Here is a 13,641-nt window from a genome sequence, read left to right as displayed (position 1 = left end):
CGCTCGTCACGTCGCGCTGTTTGGCATAGCGACACGGAGGTGCATCTGAAGGGCCTTACGAGGCTGTTCCAGGCTCACGGTCGCCATAAATGTACAGTCGGGTATGCTGATTCGCCAAAACACGACGATATCTTCATACAAATTCGTTATCTGGATCGGGTCAGTGTAGATCCGCCGTGATTGCCTTGTTTACTGAACATGTTCGGTTTCGCGCATCAGGCAGATCGTTTCGTTTTGTCGCCTCTCCGACAGCATCTGGCCCCGTATCGCAAATTGCGAGACTACTGTGCTGAATTCTGACACAGGTACTTCCAATCCTGAATGTGTTTAGACAGGGAATTGTCGTTTTGATCATGCTCTTCCCTCGTATGGCTGGGTTGATGTGTTGTCAGGATTAGCGAACAAGGCGTGATTACTAGTATGAAACGAATCCCAAGATACAAGATAGTCCAAACTGGAGTGTTCGAGCAATGTTTCGCGATACCTAGCGCTTGAAAGGAAAAAGGAGATCGTCCTCGGCTAGCTGGGACGCATTGTACGACGGACCAAGGAGACAGCACACAGCCACTTGGTCCAACTTGCCGGAACGATAGGTATGGACATAGTGCAAGCTTCTTCGGGATAGTTTCTGAGCCGTATTACCAGACCAAGGATAAGTCTAGCGGATGTGACGCACGCACATATCCAAAGCATAATCATTTACACTCAAACTCACACGTAAAATGCAGATAGGAACCCAATATGACAAGTTGTGATATTTGCAGGTCATCTAACTGCCATGTTCCATTTCGCGCCAACTTAGAGCAATATCTGGTTTTGCTGCTCCCACATCTGGTCCTTTATACTGACCCTCTGCTTCCCCGTAATCAACGCATCCCGAACCAACCTCGCCACGTTCTTGCCACTCAGAGCGCTCGTCTCCATCGTACTGATGAAACTCTCGATGCCGCTGGTATACCATAAACCCTCATCCAACTCCAGCTCTTCAAACGTCACCCTGGGGTACTCCCGTGGATACGAATGCCACAATTTGTGTTTGATCCAGCTGACCGCACCGTCTGCCTCGCCATTCTCGCCTTCTTCTTTGGTTACTGGAACGCCGAGTATGTGCGAGAGGAAGGTAGAGTTGACGGGGTTGGGGGAGAAGATTTTGTAAATGTATTCGGGTCGTGGAGGAGAGGAGAGCGGGTTTACAGAGAAGGAAGAGACGGAGATGGAGAAGAAGGAAGGGGAGCCCGCGGAGTCGGTGGGGGTTTCGTTGGGTGGGAGGGTGGTGAGGACGTATTGTGGGACAGCTGCGCCGGGGTCCATGTTGAACGCCTTGGGGTCCAAGCGATGCGGTGACGCGAAGAGAGTGGTATATAGCTTTGTATAGGAGATCTCTTCCGGTGTATGCTTGGGTGCGGGGGCGATGGTGAGGTTTGTGTACTGAAAGGGTGCTGCGAGGATAACTTGGTCGAACGTTTCGGTTTGCCCAGAAGATGTGGTGAGTTTGTAGGTTGAGTCTGACTGCTTGGAGATACTCGAGACGCTGGTATTGAGGTGCAGGGAAGCAGACGACTCGGCGAGCATGTGTGCGAAGATCTGCCAGTTTCCACCTTCGATAGATGTGGCGCCGTTGGTGGCCATACAGACCATTGTTTCGAGACCGTGGATGTAGGGGAGGTTTGAGGCATAGTTTACGCGTGTGCTATTCGAGTCAGGTCAGCTTTCCAGTTCTCATACAAGACTGTGGCGTAGTTTATATACCTTGCCTGCACAACCTCCTTGGCAAACGCCTCCCCGATCCCATTAGTCTTGAGATACTGCTCCCCAGTCACGCCCGTCGCCTCCAATAGCCCCACTTGTTGCACAACATCACTCAAACTTCTCCATGGAAACACCGGCTCCTCATACATGGTCAAGAACTTGCCCACCGCATTCTTCATCAGCCTATTCGTCCATAATGGCGCAGTTCCATACCGCCACAACAACTTCGCCGTGTCCCACCACGAGTTATCGGCTTTTGTTACTATGACGAATTCATCTCCATTCCATATTCCTAGGTCGGGCAGGGCGAGTTGTGTGGCTAGGTCATGAGAGTCGGTGGTGAGGTTGAAGCGCTGCGCCGCTCCGACCATGATGAGGTTTGCGTCGACGAAGATGGAGCCTCCAAGTTCAACGGAAAGGGATGGGCTATCCCATGGTGAGACTGTGGTGGTGCGACCGCCGACGTAGTTGTTGCGTTCGTAGACGGTGATTTGGAGAGGGATGGATGCATTGGAGGCATATTGCGCAAGGTGGTAGGCTGCAGAGGCACCGCCAGCTCCTGCACCTGGAACCTGTTAGAATCATAGGAAATATGGGATTCATTAGAAGGTAAATTTACCTATGATGGCGACGCGCTTTGGTTGTGGACCATCGAGCCCACCGGAGTTAGGGTTGATAGCCCCGGCGAGCGGGAGCAAGGACGCGAGGCGTGAGACGCGCATCGTGGCGAGATGCTGCGTTCGGGAAGTCGATAGGGAAGTTTGTTACGCCCAATGCCTGATTCAAGCTTTTATGGAATCGTGAGAAGTTTTAGGTAAAATGGTGGTTCATCGTGGAAGGATTGTAAAGAAGAAGGATGGATGAGGTGTGGTGTGACAGGGGAGGCGAGCCGTACCGTAGGTAAGACGCGTGATTCTGAGATTCGTCGAATATATTTGAATACGTCTGAATAACGAGTTTACATTGTGACCGTAGGGATGCTGCTTTTCAATGAAATAGTTTCAATAGGATATTTTTATATAAGTTGTGGAAGGGAATGTTCCTAGTACTTGATGTAGATGAATCATAATCAATAGGAGTACGGTATCAATAGATACGACCATTCACGTGCGCCTGATTTCACCATACGTTACCAAACACTGCTGATGAATGCGAAAGGAAACCTGCATAGGCACACAAGGCACACGCTGCAAAGTATAATGAGAGTAGATTCTCAAACTAGCGAATCCTAATGGGAGTCGCAAACCGTTGCTCAAACAATACCGATACCCAAAAGAACTCCTGCACTGCACCATACTCCAGACGCGCAGTGTCGCTAAATCCAAACCTGTTTCCTGGTACTCCTAGCACAAATTTCATGAGATCGTTATCATACAGGCAAGCTATCCAGATTTCCTTCCCCGATGCGCCAAGACCCTTATTATTATTACTCCACGTGTCGTCTTGCATTTCATTAGACGGCGAATTTGACAGACCTCTTGCTGCTGTCGACGGGTTTGGCAGGCATTTCACGTTCCACAGTGGTCTCTCTCGATGGCGTTCCATGGACCCCTCTTCGTCTTCTCTCGCTGCGCTTAGCTCTTGCTTCCCGTGTCTCCCGTAGCCTCCACTCGTTGAGCTGCTGCCGTCTCTTTTGCGATCTAGCATAGGCCAACGCTGGTGTTGGCTTGAATCCAATGCCGTTCAGGCCAGTTCCATCATCGTCGGGGTCGGTCGAAGGATCAGCAAGATGTCCCGTGATTTCACTATCCTTCCACGTAAGGGTTGATGGTGGGGGCGACAGTGACTTCCGCGCGCGGGGTTGCGTGTGCGACGACGCATTCTTTGCACAACTTATATCTTTGGGCTCTGGATGATGGAGTGCCGTGCAGTTGGGCGCTGAGACAAATGGCGTAGATTGTGCGAATGAGGCAATATCTGGCAACATGCGGGGTTGCGACGCCTGAGGGGTCTCTGGGATCTCTCTGGAGGCGGCGAACCTAGGCAAAACGGCAATCGTGTCCAGCGTGTTGCTCTTCTTGGGGGATATGACCCTCTCTTCTTCCTCTGTCGCTGTGTGCAGTGAGGTCCCATTATCGGCTCGGATCGCATCCAGCTTGGGCTTCTTGTGAACCCCATTGTCGGTCGGTGTGAGGGGCGACATGGGAATGGCCGCGGTCCAGGCGATGTTCATGTCCCGCAGCTGGTCCGCGACCAAAGTACGGGGGCTGTCGGCATCCCCAGAAGGCGGTGGGCTGTTGCGAGGGGGAGTTGGGGCCGGTCGTATGGCCAGTGCTGTGTTGAGCAGTGGGAGTCGGGCAGCCGGCGGGGGTTGGTCGCGTTTGCGTTTGGGCGATGGCTGAGCCAGTTGGGTGGGCATCTCGCCGGTGGTTGGGCGGGGGGAGGGCGGGGGTGAGCCTCGCTGGGAACTACATGAGGACTGTGGCCATGGTGTTTGTAGAGGTGAATGATGACTTATGTGTAGAGTGTACTTGGATTGTGGCGTTGTTGGCAAGACGCGCATTGTCGATTCCCATGGTCTGTTACTAGTTATGGTGGTCCGCTCTCTTAGCGAATGTGGGGCAGAGACAGATAGGTTAGGTGATGCTTTCGGAGTAGCAGGCAGGGTGACTAAGAGTAGGGACTACGTAGAGACAAGGGGGGTGGCAACATGGGATGCTTTGCACTTTTCCCATAGGGCTGAAGCCTTTCGTCCTGGACCCTGGATCGATAGTTACCGGTACCGGTACCGGCACCCTGATGCGCCGTCATGTGTGGACCCTTCACCGAGTCAGGCCCCGCTGGTCTTCTCTCACTCCTGTCACTCTAGGACGGACGACATCAAGGGTAGGCTAGCGAGTCTACATACTGCCTACCAGTTGTGTGTGTGTGTGTGTGTGTGGAAGAGAGAGCGTGGCATGGAAATTTCATCACCTTCGACTTGGTCTTCACTTCACCTTCCTCCTGCCTGTTGTTGCCTGATATTAGCATCCATCCACCTACCTTGTGTTCAGCCTCAACTTTGTTTCTCTCGCCATTCGACATCACCTAAACAAAAGTTTCTTCTGGTCTTGACACACCTCACGATGCAGCAAACTTCCATACTCGGCTTCTTCAAACACGAAAATCCATCACAATCACCACCCTCACGCCCTGAAAACTCACAACCACAACTGCCCGAGGGTTCGAGGCCAGGCCAGCCATATCGGTCCCGAACAAACCGCGAGGCCAGGCCAGAACCATCAGAGTATCGTCGAGGACGCGGTGGTCATGGGTGCCATAGCCATGGACATCGAAGTGGCAATCACCAACATCATGGTCCCAATCGTCGCCGCAACCACAATCTCAAGCTAGTGGCAGATGAGACGAAAGCACAGCTCCCCATCATGCTAAGTGCAATTCCAGACTTTGATGCTACAGCGTCCTCGATCTATGACCTTGTAGATGTAAACACACTCAATCCTCTCAACTGTCCGGGTTACGTCTTGCCTCCTGACGACAAGTGCGCTGGACAAAAGGGTACCAGGATACGGGTCTACGACGTGGACTCTTTGGATGCGGCTTTGCAATTGAATCCAGACTATCAAGTTCACACGCATCTGGGACTGTCAAAGCCCGTGGATACGACAGTATTACTCTCACCTTCAACTTCTTCTGCGCAATTTTCAGCCAAACCAACTCCAGACGGAATCGACACAGTGAGGCAAGATACACCCAGCTCACAACCTCAACCCATTTCACAAACCCCCTTAAACCCCACCATCTCCACCGCCCCAAACACAACCACAACCACTACCAAAAGAACAAAAACCCCCGTCCTAGTCCTCAACCTCGCATCCGAGCGCTCCCCCGGCGGCGGCTGGACAAAAGGCGCCCTCGCCCAAGAAGAATGCCTCTGCTACCGCTCCTCCCTCTCCCTCTCCCTACACCAAAACCACTACCCCATCCCCCCTCTATCCACAATCTACACGCCCTCCGTCCTCGTCCTCCGCTCCTCCCTCTCCACAGGCCACACCCTCCTCCCACCACACACCCCAATCCCCAACCTCCCCGTCGTCAGCGTCCTCTCCGTCGCCGCTCTCCGCCAACCCCGGCTCTCCGCCAACGGCGCGACCTTTGCAAACGCGGGCCAGCGCGCCGAAACGAAGAGGAAGATTCGCCTGACACTGCGCGTGGCGGCGACGCAGGGCCATGGGAAGTTAGTGCTCGGGGCCCTCGGGTGCGGGGTCTTTGCGAATCCACCGCGTGAGGTGGCGCAGTGCTTTTTGGAGGTGTTTAGGGAGCGCGAGTTTGCCGGGGGTTGGTGGGAAGAGGTGGTGTTTGCGGTGCTGGATAATGTAAAAGGTGCGGAGGCGGGGAAGCATGGTCTGGGGAATTACGGGGTGTTTTGGCGGGTGCTGGATGGGGAGATTGTGTGAGAGTGGATTATCTGGAAGAAGAGAAATGGAGGAATGGTTGAAATGAAGATTTCAACAAGGGGGAATTGACTTCTAGTAGATACCGGCTCCTTCCCAGAGAAGGAGACCTGATGGATTCGCGCGTGATTTAGTAGGGACGCCGACGATGATGAGGTATCTCAATGCAATGCAAATACATGTACAATGGAGTTTGGCAGCGCAAAAATCTCCCTGCTCGACCTTTCATCCACATCAACTTTCACTTGGTGAAAGTCTTGCTGCGGCCTGCAATCTCCTTCTGCGCCCTGGGCAAGCCCTTCGGTGCATCCGTCATACCGGAGAAAGCGTTGAACCCCTTCTTCTTTTTCTTCTTGTCCTTCTTCTTGTCCTTGCCATCATTGTCTTCGGCATGTAACACCGACGGCGCAGTAGTGTAGTCAAAAGCCGGCTTATCATAATCTAGAGCAGCAGCAGCAGCTAATTCCTTCTTCTTAGCCTTCTTTGCTGCTTTGCGTGCTGCCTTTTCCCGCGCACGCGTCGCCTCCTCCGAGTCTTCGTCGGGCTGGTCAAGCATGATTTCATCATTCACCATGGGGTCGAGAGTTGGTGTAGATGTAGACTCCTCCGCAGCATCACCGCGCTTTCGCTTTCGGCCACCGAGCTGTTTGACTACGAACAAGTCGGTGCGTTGATCTTCCGCTGGCCTGTCTTCTTTTGGTACAAAAGTGTGTTGGGCTTTCTCGGTTTGTGTTGTATTTGACAATCCATTTGTATCGGCGAACACTTCCGCGGTCAGGGGGGGTAGGGGGAGAGCGAGGTCCACGTTGACTATTGGCGTATTTTGCGGTTCTGAGTCGCTCCATAATTTGCCCCAGAAATTTGATGCTGCAGCACGACTAGCTGGTACTGCAACAGTACTCTGCAGAAGTACTGCCTGGGCTGCCGGGTCTGCTGTTATGGGCTGCGCTGGTGCTTCGATCGTCTCTGACTTGGCCGCCCATTCCGCTTCTTTCATGTCGGTGATCGCCTGCAGAACAGCACTTAATTCAGGACCATTCACTCCTTCTTGCTTTGCCTTGGTGATGACGCGTACCAGGTCATCTGCACGCGCTCGGATGATGTGTGAAACGTGCTGTACTGCATTGTATAGCGCGGACTTGTCTGAAGGCATGGCTCGGGCCACAGAAAATACAGCGTGATTTGGCATAATGAATAGTGGGCTCTCATCCTCTTGCCGACTGAGTTCGTCTCTCCATTGGTGCACTGCTCTGAAAACAGCGAATTGCTGCGGCGTGAATTGAACAGGCGTGCGTGATATCAGCTTGTACCAGCCGCCAGTTCCGAGACCGAATTTTTCGTCGTACACGGGGTGTTCATACCGCTGCAAAGCAGTTTCTTTAGATTTCTCCAAAACATCCCTGACCTTGTTCTTCTCAACGTTGGACAAGTCAGACTTCTCGACTAGCTCATTTCGCATGTTGTCGAAAATGTACAATAAGAAGTGAGTGTCCGCTCGCGCGTATTCGAAAAGCTCTTTCCCAAGAGGTCGTATCCGCCAATCCGCGATCTGGTATTGTTTTTGCGCCTTGAACCCTATGAATCGATCAAGCAGGTAGGCCAGGCTTGCACCTGGATATCCAAGTGACCGCGCTGCGTGATATGTATCGAATAGGCCAACAACGTACAACCCGAGGTCTCGTTGTAGCCACATGATGTCCATATAGGCACCATGCAGGACTTTGATGATGTCGGGATTCGCAAATACTTCGTTCAGACATTCAAGCTTCCTCCGCCATGGCTTTAATGTATCGACTATCCAGTCCTGATTGCGGGTGCTGATTTGCATCAAGGAAACTATGCCAATGTAGGATCGGTTGTCATGATGTTCGAGATCGACGGCAATCTCCTTTGCTGTTTTCAGCTCAGCCAGCATACTTGCAAGCGCTTCAGGAGTGTCGACGAAGATGGCTGTTGTGGATTCAAAGGGTTCGTATCGTTGCGGCTCGGCATGCTTGTACAAGGAAGGAGGATACTCGTACGTCTCGATTTCGGTCTGATATGGGTGAGGGTATCTGTGCAACGTAAGTCGATGGCCAAGGAGCAATTATAAGGGCCGTACTGTTCCCGACCGTGTTTGTCTTTGAACGTTTGAAGACATTTTTCCAGCGGGATCTTCGCATGTGGCTTTGCCGTCACGAGCGGCCGGAAGCCACCACTCTCGTCGTTGGTTGGAACATATTCAAACTGTAGTTGCGGTTTTGGTATGATTTTACGGTCTGCGATATTCGGTCGTGGTGTTGCGGCAGCCTGTGATTCTTAGAAGCCAACTTTTGCGCCCAGAATTGCGCGCTTACTGTCTCTCCTGCTGGACTCAAGCGCTTCACAACACCGGTATACTCATCCAGACTAATATCGGCCTTTTCAAGCAAGCTGTCGATGACATCAACAACCCCCCTCCAATTGCCATCTACGGCTTCGATGTCGGGTAGCTTGGGACCTACAGCGTCCGAGCTTGCTGCAGCATTCTCAAGCAGACGCTGCGCGAGGTGGAGAAGGCGCGCATTTTGAGCATCAAGCTGCGCGCCTGCTTGTGGATTGAGAGATCGCTGGAAGGGAATATCTGCGCTGCCGACGCGGGAAGCAGAGCGCGTGGTAGACACCAGAGCCTTGGAGACTTCGTCCTGAAGAGTCTTGAAGGCGTCCATGGCGAGGTTAGCGGTTGCTCATTATAGTCGCCTGCTTTCTTGTCGTCGGGGATCGGGGTCTCAACTTTTCTGGGAGTGTGGGTTTTACGGTGGAAAGTGGAAGAATGGGATGGCGCATTGTTTGGGGACTGGGAGAAAGAAACATACAAGAAAATCACCCTTGGCGCTAGGCTTATCGATAGCGAGGTCAGGATAGACTCTATACTAGAGGCTAGACTCTAGAGCAGGCGAGCGCGACTCTGTATACACGGTCACTCCAACTTGAACATCTCACTGCAAGCAAACCTTGAATATGTCGGCCTCTTTAGCCCCAGAGTGCAATGAAATCAAAGAGTAAGTCAATCGTCGTTCTTGGCCACTCGCCACCACGTCATTCCCTGACACCAGCGCAGGCGCTACGATAACTGCTTCCTGAAGTGGTACAGTGAGAGTAAGTTGAAACCTAACCATGTACATGAATGATCTCTTTTTTGACATGATTGTAGAGTTTCTGAGAGGTACTGCAACTTCCGATGAATGCAAACCCTTATTCGAGCAGTATGAAAAGTGTCTCTCCGTAAGTCACGCTCAGCTTTATGGAGGAGATTGTGTGTCTAACAGAGCATGAAGCGTGTTCTCAAGGAACGAGGCATCGACAAGATGCTCAAAGAGGTTCGCGAAGACAATAAAGAAAACGATGCTGAGCATATGAAGCCCGTAAGTTCTGTACCTGGCCATGCTGGCTTACCTACCAACGACGCTGATTTGCGTCCAGACTCGATAGCACATGGCGAGCATCAAGTTCCAGATGGTATCATTACTGTGAGATCTAAGCATGCTGTTTCAATTCAGGTCAGTCCACCTAATACTCACATATCACACAATGCTGCGAACTCTTGGAGGTGCTCATGTAGCTGACATATTGTTCAAGTTTACCCTATATTGCCCAACATCATGACTGCAATCTGCCCGTAACACATGAACTTTGGAGGCCAACCTTCTCTCTTTACTCCGTATAACAACCCAAGCCTTCCAAAACAAATATCCAGGTAATCTATTGAGATGCCATTTTTCGTCCGGAAACTCGCGCTAGTCGGACCTTGATGACGACATGGGGAAGCACTTGTTTGTTTTTGAATTCTGGAAACTTCAACCCTGACTAAAGCTCCACTTTCATCAACTACATATCTAGTAATCATCGGCCATTCGATGGTCAACTACCTTTCTACTCCAATCGTCTCTCCCTCTACTACAACCATGGCCTCCAAAGTCGGACTCGGTGTCCCGCTACCCCTTCTCGCACCAGCGACAGCAACTTGGGCTGCACCTTTCGCCTTGTACTACGTTTTCTTGCAGAATCGCATTGTCTTCCATCGAGTTCGTTCGAACAAGTATGTGCATTGCACTCAGTAATATTCTTCAAACTGATATCTGTGACAGCTTCACAAGTAATACCACCGACCCAGAAAAAGGCAACAATGACCCGCTTTACGTAGCCAACCGAGCACAAGTCAACTTTGCGGAAAACGTACCTTTGGTGCTTGCAGTAGCACTGCTCGCTGAGCTCAATGGTGCTAGCAGGTATGTTCAATCTCGAGAATGCGATGAGTGGTAATGCTCATCAGTTCCAGGTCGTACATCAATTGGGCACTTGGCGCTCTCTTTGCGTTCCGTGTAGGTCATGCTGAATTCGGCCTGATGCTGAAGGACTCGGCGGGAGTGGGGAGGCCCATTGGCTACTTCGGTACCCAGGCTGTGCTGGTGGGATTGTCCAGTTACGCGGCCTATCTGATCAAGGACTACTGGATGATTTGATTTTCCCTCTTCTCGTGGCGATGATATCTGCCCATGATAGTAGAAACCTGGTTCCTTCGACAAGGGGCACATCTTTGGCCAGAAGCATTTAGAAACCATAGCATTATGCGCAACGTAAATACTTTTCAACCTCCACCTTCATCATCTCCCCTGTGCATGTCAAAATATATGGAATTGACGCTCTTGATTATATGAGCAGAGCAGTCTCGTTACGGAGGGCGGCTAAGATGCCAAGCCAGAGTCCAGACTCAACGCTCAGGCTGTTGCTACCCTCCGAATCCCCCACCACATCCCTGCATAAGTAACAGCTATTCACACCAACAGCTTGTTACGGGCATTTGTTCTTCTCCTAATCGCGTAGGATACTTCTTTCCAACATTTGTAGCCCAGAGCACGAGATTTCACCGGCGGCGCAATGGAGGCAGCGTCTGCGCGCATGGCCGCCCGGGATCGTTACGGCGCATTTGGGGAGCAGGCCCCAAGCTCTCCACTGCAGCGCTTCATAAGTATGCACACATCAGACATTTCTGCTGATAGTAATGGCTTACGTACTCTTCAACAGTACAAGCATGCGATCCGCAAAACTTTGAACCGAACCTAGCCTTGAACCTGGAGATCGCCGATTTAATCAACAGCAAGAAAGGAACTGCGTAGGCTATCTTCTGCTGATCCCGCACATAATACGAAATGCTCACGACCATGTAGACCTCGGGAAGCAGCCGTCACAATCGTGCACTATGTCAATCACCGCAACCAGAACGTCGCCCTCCTCGCGCTCAATGTACGCCTAGAGCCCCGTGTTGGCTGCCATCGCTAACCACCATATAGCTTCTAGACATATGCGTAAAGAACTGCGGCTACCCATTCCACCTCCAGATCAGCACCAAGGAGTTTCTTAATGAGCTCGTCCGCCGCTTCCCCGAGCGTCCACCGATACATTCGTCGCGCGTCCAGAACAAGATCCTCGAACTCATAGAAGAATGGCGGCAAACAATATGTCAGACGTCAAGATATAAGGACGATCTAGGTTTCATCAGGGACATGCACAGGTTGCTGAGTTACAAAGGTTACATATTTCCAGAAGTACGCAAGGAAGATGCAGCCGTTCTCAACCCAAGCGACGTACGTTTCCTATGATCAAATGTTGAAACTCATGTGCTAATACAGGCAGAACCTTCGATCCGCAGAAGAGATGGAGGCCGAGGAGCGCGAGGCACAGTCGGCAAAACTTCAGGAATTGATTAGACGAGGGGGCCCACAAGACTTGCAAGAAGCAAACAAGCTCATGAAGGTCATGGCGGGATACGATACAAGGAACAAGACGAACTGGCGCGCAAAAGCCGCTGAGGAAGTTGGGCGGATCCAACAGAAAGCCAAGATACTGGAAGAGATGTTGCAAAGCTACAAGCCAGGCGACGAAATCAAGGAGGGCGATGTTTTCGAGGTGAGATTGCTGGCGGCCGCATCGCAGTTGGCCGACTAACAGTGTGACAGGAGCTAGCCAATGCCCTCCAAAGTGCTCAGCCAAAGATCCAGAAGATGTGCGAAGAAGACTCGGAAGATCACGAGGCAGTAGCCAAGCTGTTCGAAATCAACGATAGCATCCACCGCACGATAGAACGATACAAGCTTTTCAAGAAGGGAGATATCGAAGCAGCGAATAAGATACCCCAAGGAACGCTTGGGCGCACTGGTGCAGGTGTATCACAGGGTCCAAATAATACGCTGAATCTCATTGACTTTGGGGATCCCGAGCCTGCTCCTGCTGCAACCACAGACTCAGCAGCAACCTCACAACAACCTACAGCAAAGGGCAATGCCTTGGAAGACGATTTACTAGGCCTGTCTTTGAGTGGAGACAACTATGGACAGTCTGGTAGCATCTCATTAGGAGGCTCCAACGGCTCAGGTATGGTGTGGAGAAAATGTTGACTGCCCATTGCTAATTCTATCAGTTCTCGGTATGTCTGGAATGCCCGTCCCAAAATCGCAAGTCCAGCAAAAAACCTCCGCACAAGCGATCAACGACCTCTTTGCAGCAGGGCCAACCTCGACGCCACCACAGATATCAACACCGCCGCCATCAACATTTGCACAGGCCCCCGCTCAGCCGGTACGCACACCTGATCCTTTTGCGTCCCTGTCTGGTGGAGCACCGCGACAAGCATCCCCGTTTCAATACCAACAATCAGTCAAGCCTTCGCCACCTGCGTCCGCTGCTGTTGACCTGCTAGGTGGCGCCATCGCTCCGCCGACGTCCAATGTGACACAGGAGAGTGCTGCCGATGACGAGGATGAGTGGACCTTTGCCTCTTCGGTACCTGACACCAGCAAGGAGATCACTGTAACCAACACTACAGTGAATGTGCTTTTTAACGTCTCGCGAGAGAACGACACATGTTTGTTAATCCAATCGCGGATATCTAACAATACATCATTGCCAATTTCCGGACTTACACTGCAAGTCGCAGCATCTAAGGTATTTACTTGTGGGCGAGTGCCTAAATGCGAAGCTAAATATTCTCTAGGGTGCCCAACTGCAATTGGAGCCGCAATCCGGTGTGAATCTCGCGCCCAACCAGAAGTTTGGTATTACACAGAACATTAGAGTCAACAACGTACGAATAGGAACAGGCAGTAGCGTAAAGATGAGGTGGAAAGCATCGTACTCGCTTGGTGGCCAACAGAAAAATGAGATGGGCGAGATTCCAAGCCTAGGTGTCTCATAGCACTATACATATTGTACAAGAGCTAATGGCCGGGATTATTGAAATAAAGCCTCCCTCAATGCACCTTGTGTGATGGTCTGAAATTTGGTCAAGCACAGTCCTACTTTAAGTGTTCCCAGAGTGTTGATACTGTTGTGGTTGCAAATGCAATGACCCAACAACGTCATCGCCTCTGGGGTTAGCTTATCGATTACGATTTGTAAAGTGACTTGGATTTAGTTTGCCCCTCTCAAACTTTCATCGACATCAACATCACTACCACCCCGCTTATTCACCACGCCCGCAATC

General features: G+C 51.5%; 8 protein-coding genes across 8 annotated transcripts; 4 read left to right on the top strand and 4 right to left on the bottom strand.

Annotated features, from left to right (window-relative positions):
- Positions 1–6: 6 nt before the first annotated feature.
- On the bottom strand, positions 7–255 carry IAQ61_010295 (uncharacterized protein; the record flags this gene model as incomplete). Its single annotated transcript, XM_066098734.1, has 2 exons — positions 7–150; positions 199–255. The coding sequence occupies 2 exons, from the start codon at positions 253–255 to the stop codon at positions 7–9; spliced, it is 201 nt and encodes a 66-aa protein (XP_065951279.1).
- Positions 256–759: 504 nt separating this feature from the next.
- On the bottom strand, positions 760–2,733 carry IAQ61_010294 (uncharacterized protein). The gene is made up of 3 exons (XM_003841627.2): positions 2,369–2,733; positions 1,750–2,314; positions 760–1,690 (listed from the first exon to the last, which is right to left on the bottom strand). Exons 1-3 carry the CDS (start codon positions 2,469–2,471, stop codon positions 799–801), a joined length of 1,560 nt encoding a protein of 519 aa, XP_003841675.1. The 5' UTR covers positions 2,472–2,733; the 3' UTR covers positions 760–798.
- A 469-nt stretch (positions 2,734–3,202) lies between these two features.
- IAQ61_010293 (uncharacterized protein) lies at positions 3,203–4,252 on the bottom strand (the record flags this gene model as incomplete). Its single annotated transcript, XM_003841626.2, has 1 exon — positions 3,203–4,252. The coding sequence occupies one exon, from the start codon at positions 4,250–4,252 to the stop codon at positions 3,203–3,205; it is 1,050 nt and encodes a 349-aa protein (XP_003841674.2).
- Positions 4,253–4,814: 562 nt separating this feature from the next.
- Positions 4,815–6,146, top strand: IAQ61_010292 (uncharacterized protein; the record flags this gene model as incomplete). Its single annotated transcript, XM_003841625.1, has 1 exon — positions 4,815–6,146. The coding sequence occupies one exon, from the start codon at positions 4,815–4,817 to the stop codon at positions 6,144–6,146; it is 1,332 nt and encodes a 443-aa protein (XP_003841673.1).
- A 238-nt stretch (positions 6,147–6,384) lies between these two features.
- IAQ61_010291 (uncharacterized protein) lies at positions 6,385–8,830 on the bottom strand (the record flags this gene model as incomplete). Its single annotated transcript, XM_003841624.1, has 3 exons — positions 6,385–8,197; positions 8,245–8,432; positions 8,480–8,830. 3 exons carry the CDS (start codon positions 8,828–8,830, stop codon positions 6,385–6,387), a joined length of 2,352 nt encoding a protein of 783 aa, XP_003841672.1.
- A 292-nt stretch (positions 8,831–9,122) lies between these two features.
- On the top strand, positions 9,123–9,593 carry IAQ61_010290 (uncharacterized protein; the record flags this gene model as incomplete). Its single annotated transcript, XM_003841623.1, has 5 exons — positions 9,123–9,163; positions 9,223–9,260; positions 9,316–9,386; positions 9,440–9,526; positions 9,585–9,593. The coding sequence occupies 5 exons, from the start codon at positions 9,123–9,125 to the stop codon at positions 9,591–9,593; spliced, it is 246 nt and encodes an 81-aa protein (XP_003841671.1).
- Positions 9,594–10,066: 473 nt separating this feature from the next.
- On the top strand, positions 10,067–10,624 carry IAQ61_010289 (uncharacterized protein; the record flags this gene model as incomplete). The annotated part of the gene is made up of 3 exons (XM_003841622.2): positions 10,067–10,200; positions 10,250–10,390; positions 10,441–10,624. 3 exons carry the CDS (start codon positions 10,067–10,069, stop codon positions 10,622–10,624), a joined length of 459 nt encoding a protein of 152 aa, XP_003841670.2.
- A 415-nt stretch (positions 10,625–11,039) lies between these two features.
- On the top strand, positions 11,040–13,353 carry IAQ61_010288 (uncharacterized protein; the record flags this gene model as incomplete). Its single annotated transcript, XM_003841621.2, has 8 exons — positions 11,040–11,130; positions 11,187–11,274; positions 11,330–11,405; positions 11,453–11,746; positions 11,796–12,068; positions 12,119–12,533; positions 12,580–13,103; positions 13,153–13,353. The coding sequence occupies 8 exons, from the start codon at positions 11,040–11,042 to the stop codon at positions 13,351–13,353; spliced, it is 1,962 nt and encodes a 653-aa protein (XP_003841669.2).
- Positions 13,354–13,641: the final 288 nt, after the last annotated feature.

Source organism: Plenodomus lingam (genome assembly GCF_022343315.1).
Source record: "Plenodomus lingam strain CAN1 chromosome Unknown contig_8, whole genome shotgun sequence".
Taxonomy (NCBI): Eukaryota; Fungi; Ascomycota; class Dothideomycetes; order Pleosporales; family Leptosphaeriaceae; genus Plenodomus; species Plenodomus lingam.
Note: the sequence above shows the minus strand (reverse complement) of the source record. Positions and strands in the feature narration are given on the sequence as shown.